Raw genomic sequence first — 16,941 nt, 5'->3', positions numbered from 1 at the left:
ATCAGTTATCGATAATGTCCGCAAGGAGCCAGAATTCTGAGCACCAACACTGCAAAATCTGCAGTGTTAGGTTATAGTAATAATGCGTATAACCACACTTAGCCAGGGGCCTAGGAGAGAAATTAAATAGGTCTCACCGAGTTGTACAAAGATTGCAATTAGCGCCGATCATTTCGGAAAATAAATATATATAATTTTTTTTTTTTTATAATTTATTTAAGTGCTAAGGCATTGGCGAAAAATGCCTAAAAATCTGTGGATTTGCCAATCCACAAGTTTTCCGCCTAGGCAAAAATCTGGTCATGCTATTGCATAGGACGAATCTCAATTCACCCTACAAATAGCAAAAAGCTTTTTTGTTTTGTTTTCACCTAGGCGAGAAAAATTAAACCGGTACTAAGTATCCATCCTCCTCATCCTCTCTCCCCCCTCCCCCCATCTTCGTTCCTGAGCTAGTCCTATGCAATTTTAGATCAACAAATGGAATAAACCTATGTACTAAACCCTGGAGAGAGAAAGAGTACCAGCCCAACTTTATTTTACAAACATAGCATGAACTATGGCAGTGAGGAGCTGGTTGGCTGGTACTTTAATGTCTCCACTTTATCACTCTCCAAGGCTTAGTACATTAAGCCCGATGTGAGGAAGTGCTTTGAGGACATTTTGCGCTACTTATTTCCTAAACCAAGATTTTATTTTAGACAGAAAACATATTATACATGATTGCAAAATACAGTAATGAGAAGTAAAAATGACAGAAGCAACGGCGTAACTTGAACAGATAGCACTGACACAGAATATGCTGGAAAAGCGAGACATAATATTTTATGCAAAAGATCCTCCAAAGAGTATGCCATGATCAAAGCTTTCCCTGCTCTAAATGGACTTTAAGTTATATCTAACTTTATTAAGTATAATGTACAATCAAAACTATTCAACTACCCTTTTCCCCAGAGAAAGTAACAGATTTACTTTACCATGGCTTCTTCTAGTCTCTGGAGAAAGAATTCTACCTTTAGAGAGGTCACGCTACATGGAGGATAGATGAGAGGTCCTGAAAGTACTACTAAGCCAGAAGGAGAAGGCAACAAGTGCAGTAGCTGCATCTGCTGTATAGCAACAGCTAGGAATATGTATTTATATGCCTATTTGGGACACATTAAAGTCATGTAATCTCATACAGCTCTTGCTGCATGTCAATAGTGGCCTATAATTCAGCAAAAAGATGTTTTCACACAATATAATAGGCTCAATAAATTACACTTCATGCAATTGGTTTTTCCAGGTTTATTGGAAACTGTATAATACAAACATTTAAACAGCACCCCGTGGTGTTTTGAAGTTCATCCCCACAGTAGGCTGGGTCACTTGCAGGTTGGACAGGCCGCCAAAGTCCTGAAATCAGATAGATATGACGTTAGGAGCTTGACTACACAGAATTTCCATTAGAGATGTACTGAATTCTGAGAACAGATGGAAATCTGCTAACAAAATGCAGCAGCTAAACTCTAAAGAAAATGTGTCACCCCCCTATCATACACACACCCCTTTAGAAACATCCTTAATACACTTGTCCAAGCTAAATCAAAGCCAGCTTTTACAGAGTATTGGCTATGTTCACAGTAAACACTCTACAGAGCTGCGCACAGCACTTCTATAGGGACTTACTGACTACTGCTACACATTAAACTTTTTATGAAACAGGCCAGGTCATAGAAAGCTTGTGATTTTACTTTTTTCAAGAGAACTGAAAAACAGCGAGTTACTGATCTGCATACAGATGACATTTGTTTATACATATATAGGGCCTGATTCCTAGAATGCAGTACCATATGCGGGCAGCAACAGGGACCACTCTACAACACTATTTGTAGGAGAGGACTATGCACACTGCAGACAAGCTCTCAGCAGTAAGAAAGCATGTACTTTACACTGTGAGATGAGGCTGTCTGAATCGGGGCAACCTCTAGCAGAGTAATGTGGCAATTTTAAATTACCTATCTACAACAGTAAAATAGAGGTCGTTAAGATATAGCCACTATGTAGTTAACTGAACAGTTTTATAATCTTAGCTGTTTGAAAGATACAGGGTTTGAGATGTACAAGTGACATCCAAACACGGGAATGTCTCACATTATGCTCTCCCTGCAGTATCAATGACTGGGCCACTGATCAAACCACAATCACTTTCGATGCAGGTGTCATAGACCAATCTCTACATAGCAACGTATCATGACTTACAAACCAGTCAAATCAGATCTGTTTATATAGATTAAGACAAAATGTTAATGCATCCTGGGTGAAATATTTGCACAACACCTACCAGCAACTTCAGCATTTCCTTGGTGTCAGGATCAACCTCAATGATCTCTTGATCCAGGGCAGATACCTACAAAGACAGACCAATTACATCAGATGAAATTTTTACCTTGCAAGCAGGTTCCCAAAGACTGTACAGCAACATAGACAAAGCACATTAACGCATCAACATATTAATGGCTAAACTACAGACCCTAGAAAGATAAATTAAAGTTTTAATGCAAATTACAGTTGCCAGAGATTTATACAGCCACCTTTGTCATAAGAAAATCCCAAAATAAAAGGACAATAGATTGTAATGCACTGCCTCATGTGGGAATTCACGGAAAGCATTTAGCTTGGGCAGACACAGGTACCATTCTGTAGCCGGATATAAAGGGCAGTTCAATTGCTGCCAGCGCCCCCTGCTTGGCATCTATCAGAGCTATTCAATTGTTAGTAGTCCATGCCCATTAGTAGTCAATGCATCAGATACCTCCAGTTTTAACTGCACAAAGCAGCTAAACCCATCTAAAGTGCTTGATTGGGCATCTAAAGTCCCAGTTTGGGCACCCAAACTACGGATTTTAACATTTTTTCCTCGCACCTCCGGAGGCCGTGAGAAAAAGTGTGCCTGCCAGTTAATGGGCGTGTATTGGAAAAACAATTGAATAGCTCCAATAGACGCACAGCAGGGGGCACCAAGCAACAACTGCATTGGGCCCAAAGTTTATTTAGATTATGAGAAAAACTATAGTAAAGAAAAAACAAAAGCGCCCAAAACGAACTTGTTACTTTATAGCAAAATTTAGACCTTACGGCAGAGGTTCCCAAACTGTGTGCCGTGGCTCCCTGGGGTGCCTCGGGACACTTGCAGGGGTGCCCTGGGTTGGTGGTCCAGGACCAATTCAAATTATTCATGGTCAATATAATAGGCAAAACCAGTGCTGGTGGCTGTCAGTCATAATATATGTGGCCAAACAGAAGCAAATCTTGTCCCTCACCACACAACTGGCCGTAAGGATGACATATAAATGCTATCTACTTAATGTAATATTTCTTTCTAAATTTCTCAATAAGACATTTTTGGCCTAGGGGTGCCGTGAAAAAAATTGTGATATTCTAGGGCGCAGTGATTCAAAAAAGTTTGGAAACCACTGCCTTACGGGAAAAAACAAAACAATTGTTTCTCACAGCCACCACTAGATGGCGCTCAATGGCAGCAATTCAATTGTTCTGCTGTTCGAGCCTCCAACAGCAACCTCTGAAGTATAAGAGAAAAAAAAAATTGTGTGCAAACTCAGCACTTTGGGGCCCAAAGCAAGATGGATTTAGTAGTTTTACGGGGCTAAACCCTGTCTATTTGGGCATGACATGCACGATGTGCACCCAAACAATTGTCACTATTCAAAAGTCTAAAAATTCCTATTTAAATTGCAAAAATGCATGTGAGAATATGTTTATCTCTAACCATCATTTTACAAAGACAAGAGACAGAAAGTAGAGAGGGTACTGCTCATGGAACTTATTTTATAAACCAAACCCAAAAATAAGATTTTACTCACCGGTAAATCTATTTCTCGTAGTCCGTAGTGGATGCTGGGACTCCGTAAGGACCATGGGGAATAGCGGCTCCGCAGGAGACTGGGCACAACTAAAGAAAGCTTTAGGACTACCTGGTGTGCACTGGCTCCTCCCACTATGACCCTCCTCCAGACCTCAGTTAGGATACTGTGCCCGGAAGAGCTGACACAATAAGGAAGGATTTTGAATCCCGGGTAAGACTCATACCAGCCACACCGTATAACTAGTGATACTATACCCAGTTAACAGTATGAAATATAACTGAGCCTCTCAACAGATGGCTCAACAATAACCCTTTAGTTAGGCAATAAACTATATACAAGTATTGCAGACAATCCGCACTTGGGATGGGCGCCCAGCATCCACTACGGACTACGAGAAATAGATTTACCGGTGAGTAAAATCTTATTTTCTCTGACGTCCACTCCTAAGTGGATGCTGGGACTCCGTAAGGACCATGGGGATTATACCAAAGCTCCCAAACGGGCGGGAGAGTGCGGATGACTCTGCAGCACCGAATGAGCAAACTCTAGGTCCTCCTCAGCCAGGGTATCAAACTTGTAGACTCTTGCAAAAGTGTTTGAACCCGACCAAGTAACAGCTCGGCAAAATTGTAAAAGCCGAGACCCCTCGGGCAGCCGCCCAAGAAGAGCCCCTTTCCTCGTGGAATGGGCTTTTACAGATTTAGGGTGCGGCAGTCCAGCCGCAGAAAGTGCAAGTTGAATCGTGCTACAGATCCAGCGAGCAATAGTCTGCTTAGAAGCAGGAGCACCCAGCTTGTTGGGTGCATATAGGATAAATAGCGAGTCAGTTTTCCTGACTCCAGCTGCCTGGAAACATTTTTCAGGGCCCCTACTACGTCCAGTAACTTGGAATCCTCCAAGTCCCAAGTAGCCGCAGGCACCCCAATAGGTTGGTTCACATGAAACAATGATACCACCTTAGGAAAGAATTGGGAACGAGTCCTCAATTCCGCCCTATCCATATAAAAAAAAAAAATCAGATAAGGGCTTTTGCATGATAAAACCGCCAATTCTGATACACGCCTGGCCGACACCAAGGCCAACAGCATGACCACTTTCCACATGAGGTATTTTAGCTCCACGGATTTAAGTGGCTCAACCCAATGCGACTTCAGGAAATCCAACACCACGTTGAGATCCCACGGTGCCACTGGAGGCACAAACGGGGGCTGACTATGCAGCACTCCCTTAACAAAAGTCTGAACTTCAGGCAGTGAAGCCAGTTCTATTTTGGAAGAAAATCGATAGAGCCGAAATCTGGACCTTAATGGAACCCAATTTTAGGCCCATAGTCACCCCTGACTGTAGGAAGTGCAGAAATCGACCTAGCTGAAATTCCTCCGTTGGGGCCTTCCTGGCCTCACAGCACGCAACATATTTCCGCCATATGCGGTGATAATGGTTTGCGCTCACTTCTTTCCTAGCTTTAATTAGCGTAGGGATAACTTCCTCCGGAATGCCATTTTCCTTCAGGATCCGGCGTTCAACCGCCATGCCGTCAAACGCAGCCACGGTACGTCTTGGAACAGACAGACCCCCTGCTGCAGCAGGTCCTGTCTGAGCGGCAGAGGCCATGGGTCCTCTGAGATCATTTCTTGGAGTTCTGGGTACCAAGCTCTTCTTGGCCAATCCGGAACAATGAGTATAGTTCTTACTCCTCTCCTTCTTATTATTCTCATTTCCCTGGGTATGAGAGGCAGAGAAGGGAACACATACACCGACTGGTACACCCACAGTGTTACCAGAGCGTCCACAGCTATCGCCTGAGGGTCCCTTGACCTGGCGCAATATCTTTTTAGCTTTTTGTTGAGGCGGGACGCCATCATGTCCACCTGTGGCCTTTCCCAACGGTGTACAATCATTTGGAAGACTTCTGGATGAAGTCCCCACTCTCCCGGGTGGAGGTCGTGTCTGCTGAGAAAGTCTGCTTCTCCGTTGTCCACTCCGGGAATGAACACTGCTGACAGTGCTAACACATGATTTTCCGCCCATCGGAGAATCCTTGTGGCTTCTGCCATCGCCATCCTGCTTCTTGTGCCGCCCTGTCAGTTTACATGAGCGACCGCCGTGATGTTGTCTGACTGGATCAGCACCGGCCGGTGTTTAAGCAGGGGCTAGCCTGACTTAGGGCATTGTAAATGGCCCTTAGTTCCAGAATATTTATGTGTAGGGAAGTCTCCTGACTTGTCCATAGTCCTTGGAAGTTTCTTCCCTGTGTGACTGCCCCCCAGCCTCGAAGGCTGGCATCCGTGGTCACCAGGACCCAGTCCTGTATGCCGAATCTGCGGCCCTCTAGAAGATGAGCACTCTGCAGCCACCACAACAGCGACACCCTGGCCCTTGGAGACGGGGTTATCCGCCGATGCATCTGAAGATGCGACCCGGACCACTTGTCCAACAGATCCCACTGGAAGATCCTTGCATGGAACCTGCCGAATGGAATTTCTTCGTAAGAAGCTACCATCTTTCCCAGGGCTCGCGTGCATTGATGCACCGACACCTGTATTTGTATTAGGAGGTCTCTGTCTAGAGACGACAACTCCTTGGACTTCTCCTCCGGGAGAAACACTTTCTTGTTCTGTGTCCAGAACCATACCCAGGAACAGTAGACGCGTCGTAGGAACCAGCTGCGACTTTGGAATATTCAGAATCCAGCCGTGCTGTTGTAGCACTTCCCGAGATAGTGCTACTCCGACGAACAACTGCTCCCTGGACCTCGCCTTTATAAGGAGATCGTCCAAGTACGGGATAATTATTTCGGCCATTACCTTGGTAAATACCCTCGGTGCCGGGGACAGACCAACGGCAACGTCTGGAATTGGTAATGACAAACCTGTACCACAATTTTGAGGTACTCCTGGTGAGGAGGGTAAATAGGGACATGCAGGTAAGCATCCTTGATGTCCAGTGATACCATGACATTCTCCAGGCTTGCAATAATCGCCCTGAGCGATTCCATTTTGAACTTGAACCTTCGTATAAGTGTTCAAGGAGTTCAATTTTAGAATGGGTCTCACCGAACAGTCTGGTTTCGGTACCACAAACATTTTGGAATAGTAACCCCGGCCTTGTTGAAGGAGGGGTACCTTGATTTCACCTGCTGGAAGTACAGCTTGTGAATTGCCGCCAGTACTACCGCCCTTTCTCCGAGGGCAGCAGGCAAGGCTGATGTGAGGTAACGGCGAGGGGGAGTCGCCTCGAACTCCAGCTTGTATCCCTGTGATACGACTTGCAGAACCTAGGGATCCACCTGTGGGCAAGCCCACTGGTCCCTGGAGTTCCCGAGACGCGCCCCAGCCGCACCTGTCTCCACCTGTGGAGCCCCAGCGTCATGCGGTGGACTCAGAGGAAGCGGGGGAAGATTTTTGATCCTGGGAACTGGCTGTCTGGTGCAGCTTTTTCCTTCTTCCTTTGTCTCTGTGCAGAAAGGAAGCGCCTTTGACCCGCTTGCTTTTCTGAAGCCGAAAGGACTGTACCTGAAAATACGATGCTCTCTTAGGCTGTGAGGAAACCTGAGGTAAAAAAATTTTCTTCCCAGCTGTTGCTGTGGATACGAGGTCCCAGAGACCATCCCCAAACAATTCCTCACCCTTATAAGGCAGAATCTCCATGTGCCTTTCAAAGTCAGCATCACCTGTCCACTGCCGGGTCTCTAATACCCTCCTGGCAGAATGGACATTGCCTTAATTCTGGATGCCAGCCGGCAAATATCCCTCATATATAAGACAACGTCTTTAATATGCTCTATGTTAGCAAAATACTCTCTGTCTAGGGCAGGCTTTCCCAACCACGGTCCTCAAGGCACACCAACAGTGCAGGTTTTAGTGATATCCAGGCTTCAGCACAGGTGACTTAATTAGTAGCTCAGTTATTTTGATTTAACCATCTGTGCAGCAGCCTGGATATCACTAAAACCTGCACTGTTGGTGTGCCTTGAGGACCGTGGTTGGGAATGCCTGGTCTAGGGTATTAATATTGACAGGGTATCAGACCACGCTGCAGCAGCACTATTCATGCTGAGGCAATTGCCCGTCTCAATATAGTACCCGAGTGTGTATATACAGACTTCAGGATAGCCTCCTGCTTTTTATCAGCAGGCTCCTTCAAAGTGGCCGTATCCTAAGACGGCAGTGCCACCTTTTTTGACAAACGTGTGAGCGCCTTATCCACCCTAGGGGATATCTCCCAACGTGACCTATCCTCTGGCGGGAAAGGGTACGCAATCAGTAACTTTTTAGAAATTACCAGTTTCTTATCGGGGGAACCCACGCTTCTTTACACACTTCATTCACTCATCTGATGGGGGAACAAAACACTGGCTGCTTTTTCTCCCCAAACATAAAACCCCTTTTATGTGGTACTTGGGTTCATGTCAGAAATGTGTAACACATTTTTCATTGCCGATATCATGCAACGGATGTTCCTAGTGGATTGTGTATATGTCTCAATCTCGTCGACACTGGAGTCAAACTCCGTGTCGACATCTGTGTCTGCCATCTGAGGTAACGGGCGTTTTTTGAGCCCCTGATGGCCTTTGAGACGCCTGGGCAGGTGCGGGCTGAGAAGCCGGCTGTCCCACAGCTGTTACGTCATCCAGCCTTTTATGTAAGGAGTTGACATTGTCGGTTAATACCTTCCACCTATCCATCCCCTCTGATGTCGGCCCCACAGGGGGAGACATCCCATTTATCGGCCTCTGCTCCGCCTCCACGTAACCTTCCTCATCCAACATGTCGACACAGCCGTACCGACACCGCACACACACAGGGAATGCTCTGACTGAGGACAGGACCCCACAAAGTCCTTTGGGGAGACAGAGAGAGAGAGTATGCCAGCACACACCAGAGCGCTATATAATGCAGGGATTAACACTATAACTGAGTGATTTTTCCCCCAATAGCTGCTTGTATACACATATTGCGCCTAAATTTAGTGCCCCACCTCTCTTTTTAACCCTTTGAGCCTGAAAACTACAGGGGAGAGCCTGGGGAGCTGTCTTCCAGCTGCACTGTGAAGAAAAAATGGCGCCAGTGTGCTGAGGGAGTTAGCCCCGCCACTTTTTCGGCTGACTTTTCTCCCGCTTTTTTCAGGAATTCTGGCAGGGGTAATTTATCACATATATAGCCCTGGGACTATATATTGTGATGATTTGCCAGCCAAGGTGTTTATATTGCTGCTCAGGGCCCCCCCCCCCCCCCCCCCCAGCGCCCTGCACCCATCAGTGACCGGAGTGTGAGGTGTGCATGAGGAGCAATGGCGCACAGCTGCAGTGCTGTGCGCTACCTTGTTGAAGACCGAGGTCTTCTGCCGCCGATTTTCCGGACCACTTCTTGCTTCTGGCTCTGTAAGGGGGACGGCGGCGCGGCTCCGGGACCGAACGATCGAGGTCGGGTCCTATGTTCGATCCCTCTGGAGCTAATGGTGTCCAGTAGCCTAAGAAGCCCAAACTATCTCCAGTCAGGTAGGTTCGCTTCTTCTCCCCTTAGTCCCTCGCTGCAGTGAGTCTGTTGCCAGCAGATCTCACTGTAAAATAAAAAACCTAAATATACTTTCTTTCTAGGAGCTCAGGAGAGCCCCTAGTGTGCATCCAGCTCAGCCGGGCACAAGATTCTAACTGAGGTCTGGAGGAGGGTCATAGTGGGAGGAGCCAGTGCACACCAGGTAGTCCTAAAGCTTTCTTTAGTTGTGCCCAGTCTCCTGCGGAGCCGCTATTCCCCATGGTCCTTACGGAGTCCCAGCATCCACTTAGGACGTCAGAGAAATGTAAAGTTACAGTACGCCGTTTAACCTACATGATACAGTCCAAAATGCAAGACATGTATGAACGTTACAGGGTTTGTCAGGTACCAAATTACTCAGCAAACACGGGAAATGCGTTCAGTTATGCTCTTCCTGCAGTATCAATGATCGCGTCACAAGCAGAGCCACAATCACTTTCGATGCAGGTTGGATCACAAATTCCAATCACAAACCAGTTTTCAATTCAAGAGATATTATATAGAAAATATTTATACATAGATGTGTGCAAATTACGTACACCATACATAAACACTGACATCTTATGCTAGGTACACACTAGACAAACAATATACCCGTATGTCATCGCCAGGTATGTACAACCAGTGGGTGGAATTCAATTGTTTTTGGCGCTGGCAGCAAGTAGATGGTGCCCAAAGAAGCTATTCAATTGTACGCCGTTTTGGCGCAATAAGCTGCAGGCTTTAGACAGTCACTTTACACAGGAGATCAGGCGCAACAACCGAAATCCGCCCCATACGTCTTAACGTCGTTCAGACATATTCTATCAGCCCTGCAGCACAGCAAATGCAGATCTCAGCATGTCCGTCTGTGGGGTCTTTTCAAATGATTCGACAAGTCGGAAAAACTGCATTTTCCGACTTTAGGTCGCATCTGTATTCAACCTATTCAAGTCCGTTGCCGTTTTTCAGACTTGTCGGAAAACACGTGGATCGACTGATTAGCCGCAGATCCAAATGTTTTGTTGGACTTGCAGGCATTGGACAGGTTTTTGGCCCGTTTTCAACAATGCTGATCCAGCTAAACCTGTCGTAAATTGACTAGTGCAGTGTCGGATCCTCTCTGTCCGAGAGGATCAGACACCAATTGAATATTAGTCTGTGTGTACAAGCGACCTGTCAACCCGTACACTGGCTGCAGGGACTGCTGATACAGATACAGATGCCCACACAGTTGTGTTGTCGGAACCAAGATATCGAGCAGTAGATTGGTAAGTGTTTACAGATTTCTAAACCTCTGTTCTATGTTATCAGTATTACATCCTATGAAACGAATTACTCATTAGCAACAGAAATTTAGTCAAACGAGTATAAACACCTCCAGGAAAACAAAAACCGCACAACACTCCTGAGATGAGTCCCCCTGCCAATAATTCCTGTGGGAATGCTTTATTTATAATGGCATAAGTGCTTATTTGTGACGCCAGAATCAGGTGCTGGACCTACCCGAAGAAAATTCATCTCCCACAGAGACCCAAACCATGGGGACCGAAGCCCTGTAGACCGGTTAGTTAAAGAATGTATCTCAACCCAAACACATAACATTGAGGATGCAGTAGTGACTACACCAGTACCCTGGCAATGGGTGTAATGCAGCGGTTCCCAAATAGTCCTCAAGGCACCCAAACTGTCTAGGTTTTAAGTATATCCATGATTGGCCACAGGTGACTTAATTAGTACCTTAGTCAAATTGATTTAACCATCTGTGCTGAGCCATGGATATCTTTAAAATCTGAACAGTAAGGTGCCTTGAGGACAGTGTTTGGGAACCTCTGGTGTAATGTTAAAATAGGTTAATCAGTCCAACAGAACCTCATGATTAGAATCCGTAAGGAATGGGGACTGGAATCTGGTTTACCACTTGACATGGTATTATGTAACAAATGTCTAAAAAGTGGTTCCAATAAAGTATAACCTCTTCAAGTAAGAATGTGCACCTGCTTTTCAATGCACCAATTGTGGGCAACAAACCACTACCAAACATTCTGCTCTGTTCCTAAGATCTACCAATCCTTGGTTGTCCTGTGTTGAGCAGACAACTCTACCTAAACATCCTGTCTTCCAATACAATCTTGAGGATATAGACAAAATGATAGCAGACAGTAGCTGCAGCAGTAACAGAAGCAAGTAGCTCCAAGTGCTGATGAAGTGACCTGGGGGTATAGTGACTCCTATACTTCAGTGAGCAGCTGTACTGTCCACTAAGCAATATTCAGTCTGTATTAACTCCATCTGGTAACCAGTACCTTTAGCAAACACATCTAGAACTCAACACACCTTTGACACCATCTTAAAAGCCCTCAATTTCTCGCACTTTTCAGAACAATTATTCTTGTGCAAAAAAGCAGGTTACACCACTATTATAGTGCAGTTTTTAGTCCCACCTGACAATTATTTACAGAAGCACAAAAAGATTAAGACAAACGCTACATGAATTTCCACAGTTCTCTCTCTGAACTGGTTTCATAAATATTGATCAACATTTGATGACTGCAAGGGATACCAAACAAAAAAAAAACACCAAACATTGGGCTATAGAGGGTACGAGTCAGGAGGTAGATTAACATATGGGAAAAGTCCTGGTGATAAAGCAAGGACAAGCCGACACTAGTTGGGGCACAATGGAGCAATTCAATTGTTGCTCAGTTCGGCTCGATGAGACGCAGGGAAACATTTCAGCTTGTAGCCCCCCCAGAGGTGGCGAGCTAAAATGTGCTAAAAAGGGACACACTGGGGTGGCCTAATGGCACTTTTTACATATCGCCCAGTGCTTTGGTTGGGTTTAGCCGTTTTACGCATCTAAACCCGGTCTGACTGGTTGCAAACAAAAAAAAAAAAAAAAACACTGAACTGCGCCATGCAATCTCCTGTCACTTAGACTGGAGATAAGGTACGCAAGACAATTGAATCACCGCAAAAAAAAAAAAAAAAAAAGAAGAAGAAGGAGTACTACATGTGGCTCTATAGAAGAAAAAAAAATTATACAAGGACCTTAAAGTTTAATTTACTTACAATTAAATATATTTCACCAGCTCCAAAACGTCTACACACTGGAAGATTCCCTGTAACCACTTCCATTATATTAACTCACCAACCTCAAGGGGGCGCAAGCTGAAATGCCAGCGATCGATCGCACCCAAACGGAGCTATAATTGCATAGCTCCATTGGATGCCATCTGCAGGCTGCCAGCTAAAACAACTGAATTCACCCCATACATTTAAACATGTGGGGGACACACAGACAAGCTTTGTCAAAGCCAAAGATTTAGCAATAACGTAGGCAGCACATTCCTTAATTCACTTACTGATACGATGGATAATAAAACCAAGAAACAAAATGAATTACTTAAAACTAGCATCTGTGCTAGAAACACTGACCTCAGGAACATAATTATCCCTCCTCTCTCGCTCCTCCTCCTGCAGTTTGATAGAGATGCCTCTGACAGGGCCCCTCTGGATGCGCTTCATCAGATGTGTGACATACCTACAGAGGTGAGAGTTAGACACTGGACATCCATACGCAATTTAAGACTTCAGTCTAATCTACATAATACAGTGCAAGACTTGTATGAACGTTACAGGGTTTGGCAGGTACCATATTACTCAGCAAACACGGGAAATGCATTCAGTTATACTCTTCCTGCAGTATCAATGACCGGGTCACAAGCAGAGCCACAATCACTTTCGATGCAGGTTGTACCTTGAGTTATCAATTAACACCGAATACTAGTCATAAACTAAAGAGCCCATGTATTACAATACTAGCTTTTAAAACAAAGACTGCTGACATTTTTGAAACACGTGACATTGCTTTGTTATTGGGGTCAGGGGACACTGCAACCATTACCAATACATTTGATAAAGGAACATAATCGGCAAATAGGGATCTTTTAAGCTACTAGTAAAACACATGAAGTTAACGCCAGTGGGTAGGATGCTGTGTGTTACACTTAACTGGCATTTCTATACACCAGCACATTCTTAAGGTTTATACACACTGGACGTTTTTACCCAGTGTGTATACAGAGCGATGGTGTGAACATCGCTGGCAGGAAAATCGCTCAGTGCATACACACTGAGCGATTTTCACCCGGCCCAGCAATGTTCACGGGGGTGAATCACTTTCCACAGTAGGAGACTGTGGAAAGTGGTTCACTCGGCCGGTAAAACAGGCTGACAGTGATGATGCAGGAGCGCACATCAGCGCTCACCACCCGGCCATACACACTAGGAGGTTTTCAGGTCAAAACGCCAAAAGTGAGCTACTTTGAGCTCAAAATCTACTAGTGTGTATGCACATTTAGGCTTTCCATAATATGCCTTTAATTCACTTCTGATTTAAACAGGTTCTGTGGGGGATTAAATCCAGGTTAAATGCAGTCTTGAATTTAGCCAGCCACAGAACCTGTGTACTGTAAATTATACTGTAGGTGGCCCATAGTAAAGGGATATTATGTCATGCCTGCACAGACTGCTACTTATGGTTACACAGTGTAGTAGCAAGCATCTTCTAGAAAGGACACCCCTTGTTGCTCCTTAAGAGATGAGCATGCTCCTGAGCCACGTCTTACCCAGCGATCTTGTTGCGCAGCTTTTTGCTAGGGATGATGGCGATCTCTTCGCACACACGCTTGTTTGTGTGGAAGTCATTGCCCAACCGGGTGTAGTATTTTTCAATGATGACCCGGGCGGCCTTTTTCACGGTTTTTGTCCTGACGCGTCCCTGTGTTGGAAACATACATTAATGACCAATGACACAATATAAACCACCACAGCTGTGTATATGACTATGCAATGTATATACTATTCTCCAGTTGTAACCCAAAGAAATCTCTACAAAGCAATATTACAAGAAACAGAATGCATATTTGCAGAGCCAACACATCCCAAATCAGGTTTTATTCCAGGCAGCGACAGCAGATCATAGTAAACCACTATTAGTATACCTGTACAAGGTACCAGACAGCCAGTATTTGGTACTTAGAATGCACTGTAACAGCTTCCACACTAAAGTCTACCTGCAGTACCAATTCCTGAGCTGCTTTCAGAATCACAAACTCCAAGAATACACACGAATACTATACAGCAGAGGTTCTCAAACTCGGTCCTCGGGAGCCCACACAGTGCATGTTTTACAGGTAACCCAGCAGGTGCACAGGTGTATTAATTACTCATTGACATTTTAAAAGGTCCACAGGTGGAGCTAATTATTTCACTTGCAATTCTGTGAGGAGACCTGCAAAACATGCACTGTGTGGGCCCCCGAGGACAGAGTTTGAGAACCTCTGCTATACAGTAACAGGAAAACCAAAGCTCACATATGTATGTAGAAAATCAATGCTTACAAGAGCTCCATCCAACCTGCAGAAACAGTAATGGGAATACACAATGGTCACCTACACTTTATGAAGGCAAAAATAGCAAACTTTATATACAGAGTGCACGGCAGTAGCCATGATGTGCATGTGACAGTATAGCAGCATACACAGGGGGCATTTATCAATGCAGGGAGAAATAAAGTAATAACCAATCAAGACTAACTTTATATTTATAGATTTCGTTCTACTTCAACTCTGCATTAGTATGTGGCTGAAATATTTGCATGACCATAAAACACTGGCATCTCAATATCCAAACTTATAATGACGCTGGAATAAGGGCTACAGCTATACACTACACACACACCAGCCTGCCACAGCACCACCCTGCCTGCCTATCAGGGAGCACAGCCCTACGGTGTAAGCGCTGCAGCACCACCACCATACAGGGAGCTACAGGCCCCAATCCCCGGCCTGTCCTTCGGACACCCCTCAGTGGCGGCGGCTCCCCAGTCCCACCCGCGGCACAAATGACACCAGCACTACCGTGCCGTACCGTACAGTTAACTACCATGCCGACATTGCACAGAAGCCCCGGCGAGGAGCCAGAGGGCCCCAGAGAAGGCCGGCCTCCATGACATCCTCCCGGACTCGGTTACTGATCGATTTCACCGGCTAGGACCGACAGCAGCCATTAATATGCGAGGCCCCAGCACGGCCGGGGTGTCAGGCGGCATCAGCGGCCCCGATGCAGCTGTCGCTGGGGGTTCGGTGGAAGGATGAAGAGGGATTGCGCAGGCGACACACTCAGATAGGAAACCCACCATGTTGGACCGAGACGGTAGAAGAGGGCAAAGGATGCCGGGAGCGAGGCTATAAAGAGGCGGAAGAGACAGCCATGAGTGCGCTGCTACTGGGACCCCTAGCGGCCTGGAGGGAAGATGCAGCCGCTGTGACCCGTCTCTGGCAACTTTAGTAGCGTTATTTTGTTTTATGCAGTTTTCACCTCACTGGCTCTGTGTAATAAGCAGAAACACAACGCTGGTTGGGTCTTTATTTAGTATTTATTATTATCCTTTATTTATATGGCGCCACAAGGCTTCCGCAGAACCCAATTACAGAGTACATATTCACATAATCAAACCAGGAAAACAGCAACTTTACAGTTGACAATATAGGACAAGTACAGGGTAAATAAACATAGCTACATCAGAAGATGACACTGGAATAAGTATCAGGTGGCAGATGACTGCTTTGTTTTGGTGCCGTTGAAGATTATTAAAGTAAGAAAAATGATAAGCACATGAAGAAAGAGGGCCCTACTCGTGAGAGCTTACATTCTAAAGGGGAGGGGTAGACAGACAGGGTACATAGAGACCGTGGAACAGAGGGTTAGGATGAGATTTGGCTGGGTTTGGTGAAGAAGTGGGTCTTGAGAGCCCGTTTGAAGTTTTGTAGAAAGGTGGAGAGTCTGAGGGGAGAGGTAGGGAATTCCAGAGAAATGGAGCAGCACGTGAAAAATCTTGGAGGTAGGAGTGGGAGAAAATAATCAGTAGGCAGGAGAGTCGGCGTGCATTAGCAGAGCGAAGAGGATGGGTGGGAGTGTATAGGGAGATAAGGTCAGAGATGTAGATCGGAGAGGAGTAGGTGAGGGCTTTGTAAGAAAGGCTTTGTAAGGCTTTGTGTGAGAAGCTTGAAATGGATTCTGAAAGGGAAGGGGAGCCAGTGAAGGTCTTGCAAGAGAGGAGAGGTGGACGTAGTGCGTTTGGTGAGGAAAATGAGCTGGGCAGCAGCATTGAGCATTGAGGATAAATTGGAGTGGAGAGCGGTATTTGTCAGGAATGCCAGTCAGGAGGCGATTACAGTAGTCCAGTCTGGAGATGACCAGTGAGTGGATAAGAGTCTTAGTAGCATCCTAGGTCAGAAAGGGTCTGATCCTGGAAATATTTTTTAGATGAAAACGGCAGGTTTTTGAGAGGTGCTGAATGTGTGGTTTGAAGGAGAAGGAGGAGTCAAGGATTACTCTGAGACAGCGCACTTGGGGGCTAGAGGAGATAGTAGTGCCATCAATAGATAATGAGATTGTAGGAGGTGAGGTTATGCGGGAGGGAGGGAAGATGATCAGCTCGGTCTTAGACATGTTAAGTTTAAGAAAGCGCTGGGACATCCAAACAGAGATAG

General features: G+C 45.5%; 1 protein-coding gene and 3 non-coding genes across 5 annotated transcripts; all 4 read right to left on the bottom strand.

Moving 5' to 3' along the window:
- Nucleotides 1-1,272: 1,272 nt before the first annotated feature.
- RPS17 (ribosomal protein S17) lies at nt 1,273-15,762 on the bottom strand. 2 transcript variants are annotated; one of them, XM_063926339.1, is made up of 5 exons: nt 15,585-15,762; nt 14,014-14,165; nt 12,821-12,926; nt 2,324-2,389; nt 1,273-1,395 (listed from the first exon to the last, which is right to left on the bottom strand). In XM_063926339.1, exons 1-5 carry the CDS (start codon nt 15,585-15,587, stop codon nt 1,315-1,317), a joined length of 408 nt encoding a protein of 135 aa, XP_063782409.1. In that variant the 5' UTR covers nt 15,588-15,762; the 3' UTR covers nt 1,273-1,314. The 2 variants fall into 2 exon arrangements, with proteins under 2 accessions (XP_063782409.1, XP_063782408.1); XM_063926338.1 differs by lacking the exon at nt 15,585-15,762 and adding an exon at nt 15,317-15,349.
- On the bottom strand, nt 2,074-2,200 carry LOC134938827 (small nucleolar RNA SNORA71). Its single transcript, XR_010181281.1, has one exon. It is a non-coding gene; the product is annotated as a small nucleolar RNA SNORA71 (small nucleolar RNA).
- Nucleotides 9,723-9,852, bottom strand: LOC134938829 (small nucleolar RNA SNORA71). Its single transcript, XR_010181283.1, has one exon. It is a non-coding gene; the product is annotated as a small nucleolar RNA SNORA71 (small nucleolar RNA).
- Nucleotides 13,008-13,137, bottom strand: LOC134938828 (small nucleolar RNA SNORA71). Its single transcript, XR_010181282.1, has one exon. It is a non-coding gene; the product is annotated as a small nucleolar RNA SNORA71 (small nucleolar RNA).
- Nucleotides 15,763-16,941: the final 1,179 nt, after the last annotated feature.

The sequence above is a fragment of the Pseudophryne corroboree genome, chromosome 6 (genome assembly GCF_028390025.1).
Source record: "Pseudophryne corroboree isolate aPseCor3 chromosome 6, aPseCor3.hap2, whole genome shotgun sequence".
Classification (NCBI taxonomy): domain Eukaryota; kingdom Metazoa; phylum Chordata; class Amphibia; order Anura; family Myobatrachidae; genus Pseudophryne; species Pseudophryne corroboree.
The sequence above is the reverse complement of the archived record's forward strand: the minus strand, read 5'-3'. Positions and strand labels throughout refer to the sequence as shown.

Coding starts and splice junctions, on each gene's coding strand:
- RPS17 (XM_063926338.1), bottom strand. Junction 12,927..14,013: donor CTGCGCAACAAGATCGCTGG/GTAAGACGTGGC, acceptor TCACCTCTGTAG/GTATGTCACACATCTGATGA. Junction 1,396..2,323: donor AGGAAATGCTGAAGTTGCTG/GTAGGTGTTGTG, acceptor ATCTGATTTCAG/GACTTTGGCGGCCTGTCCAA.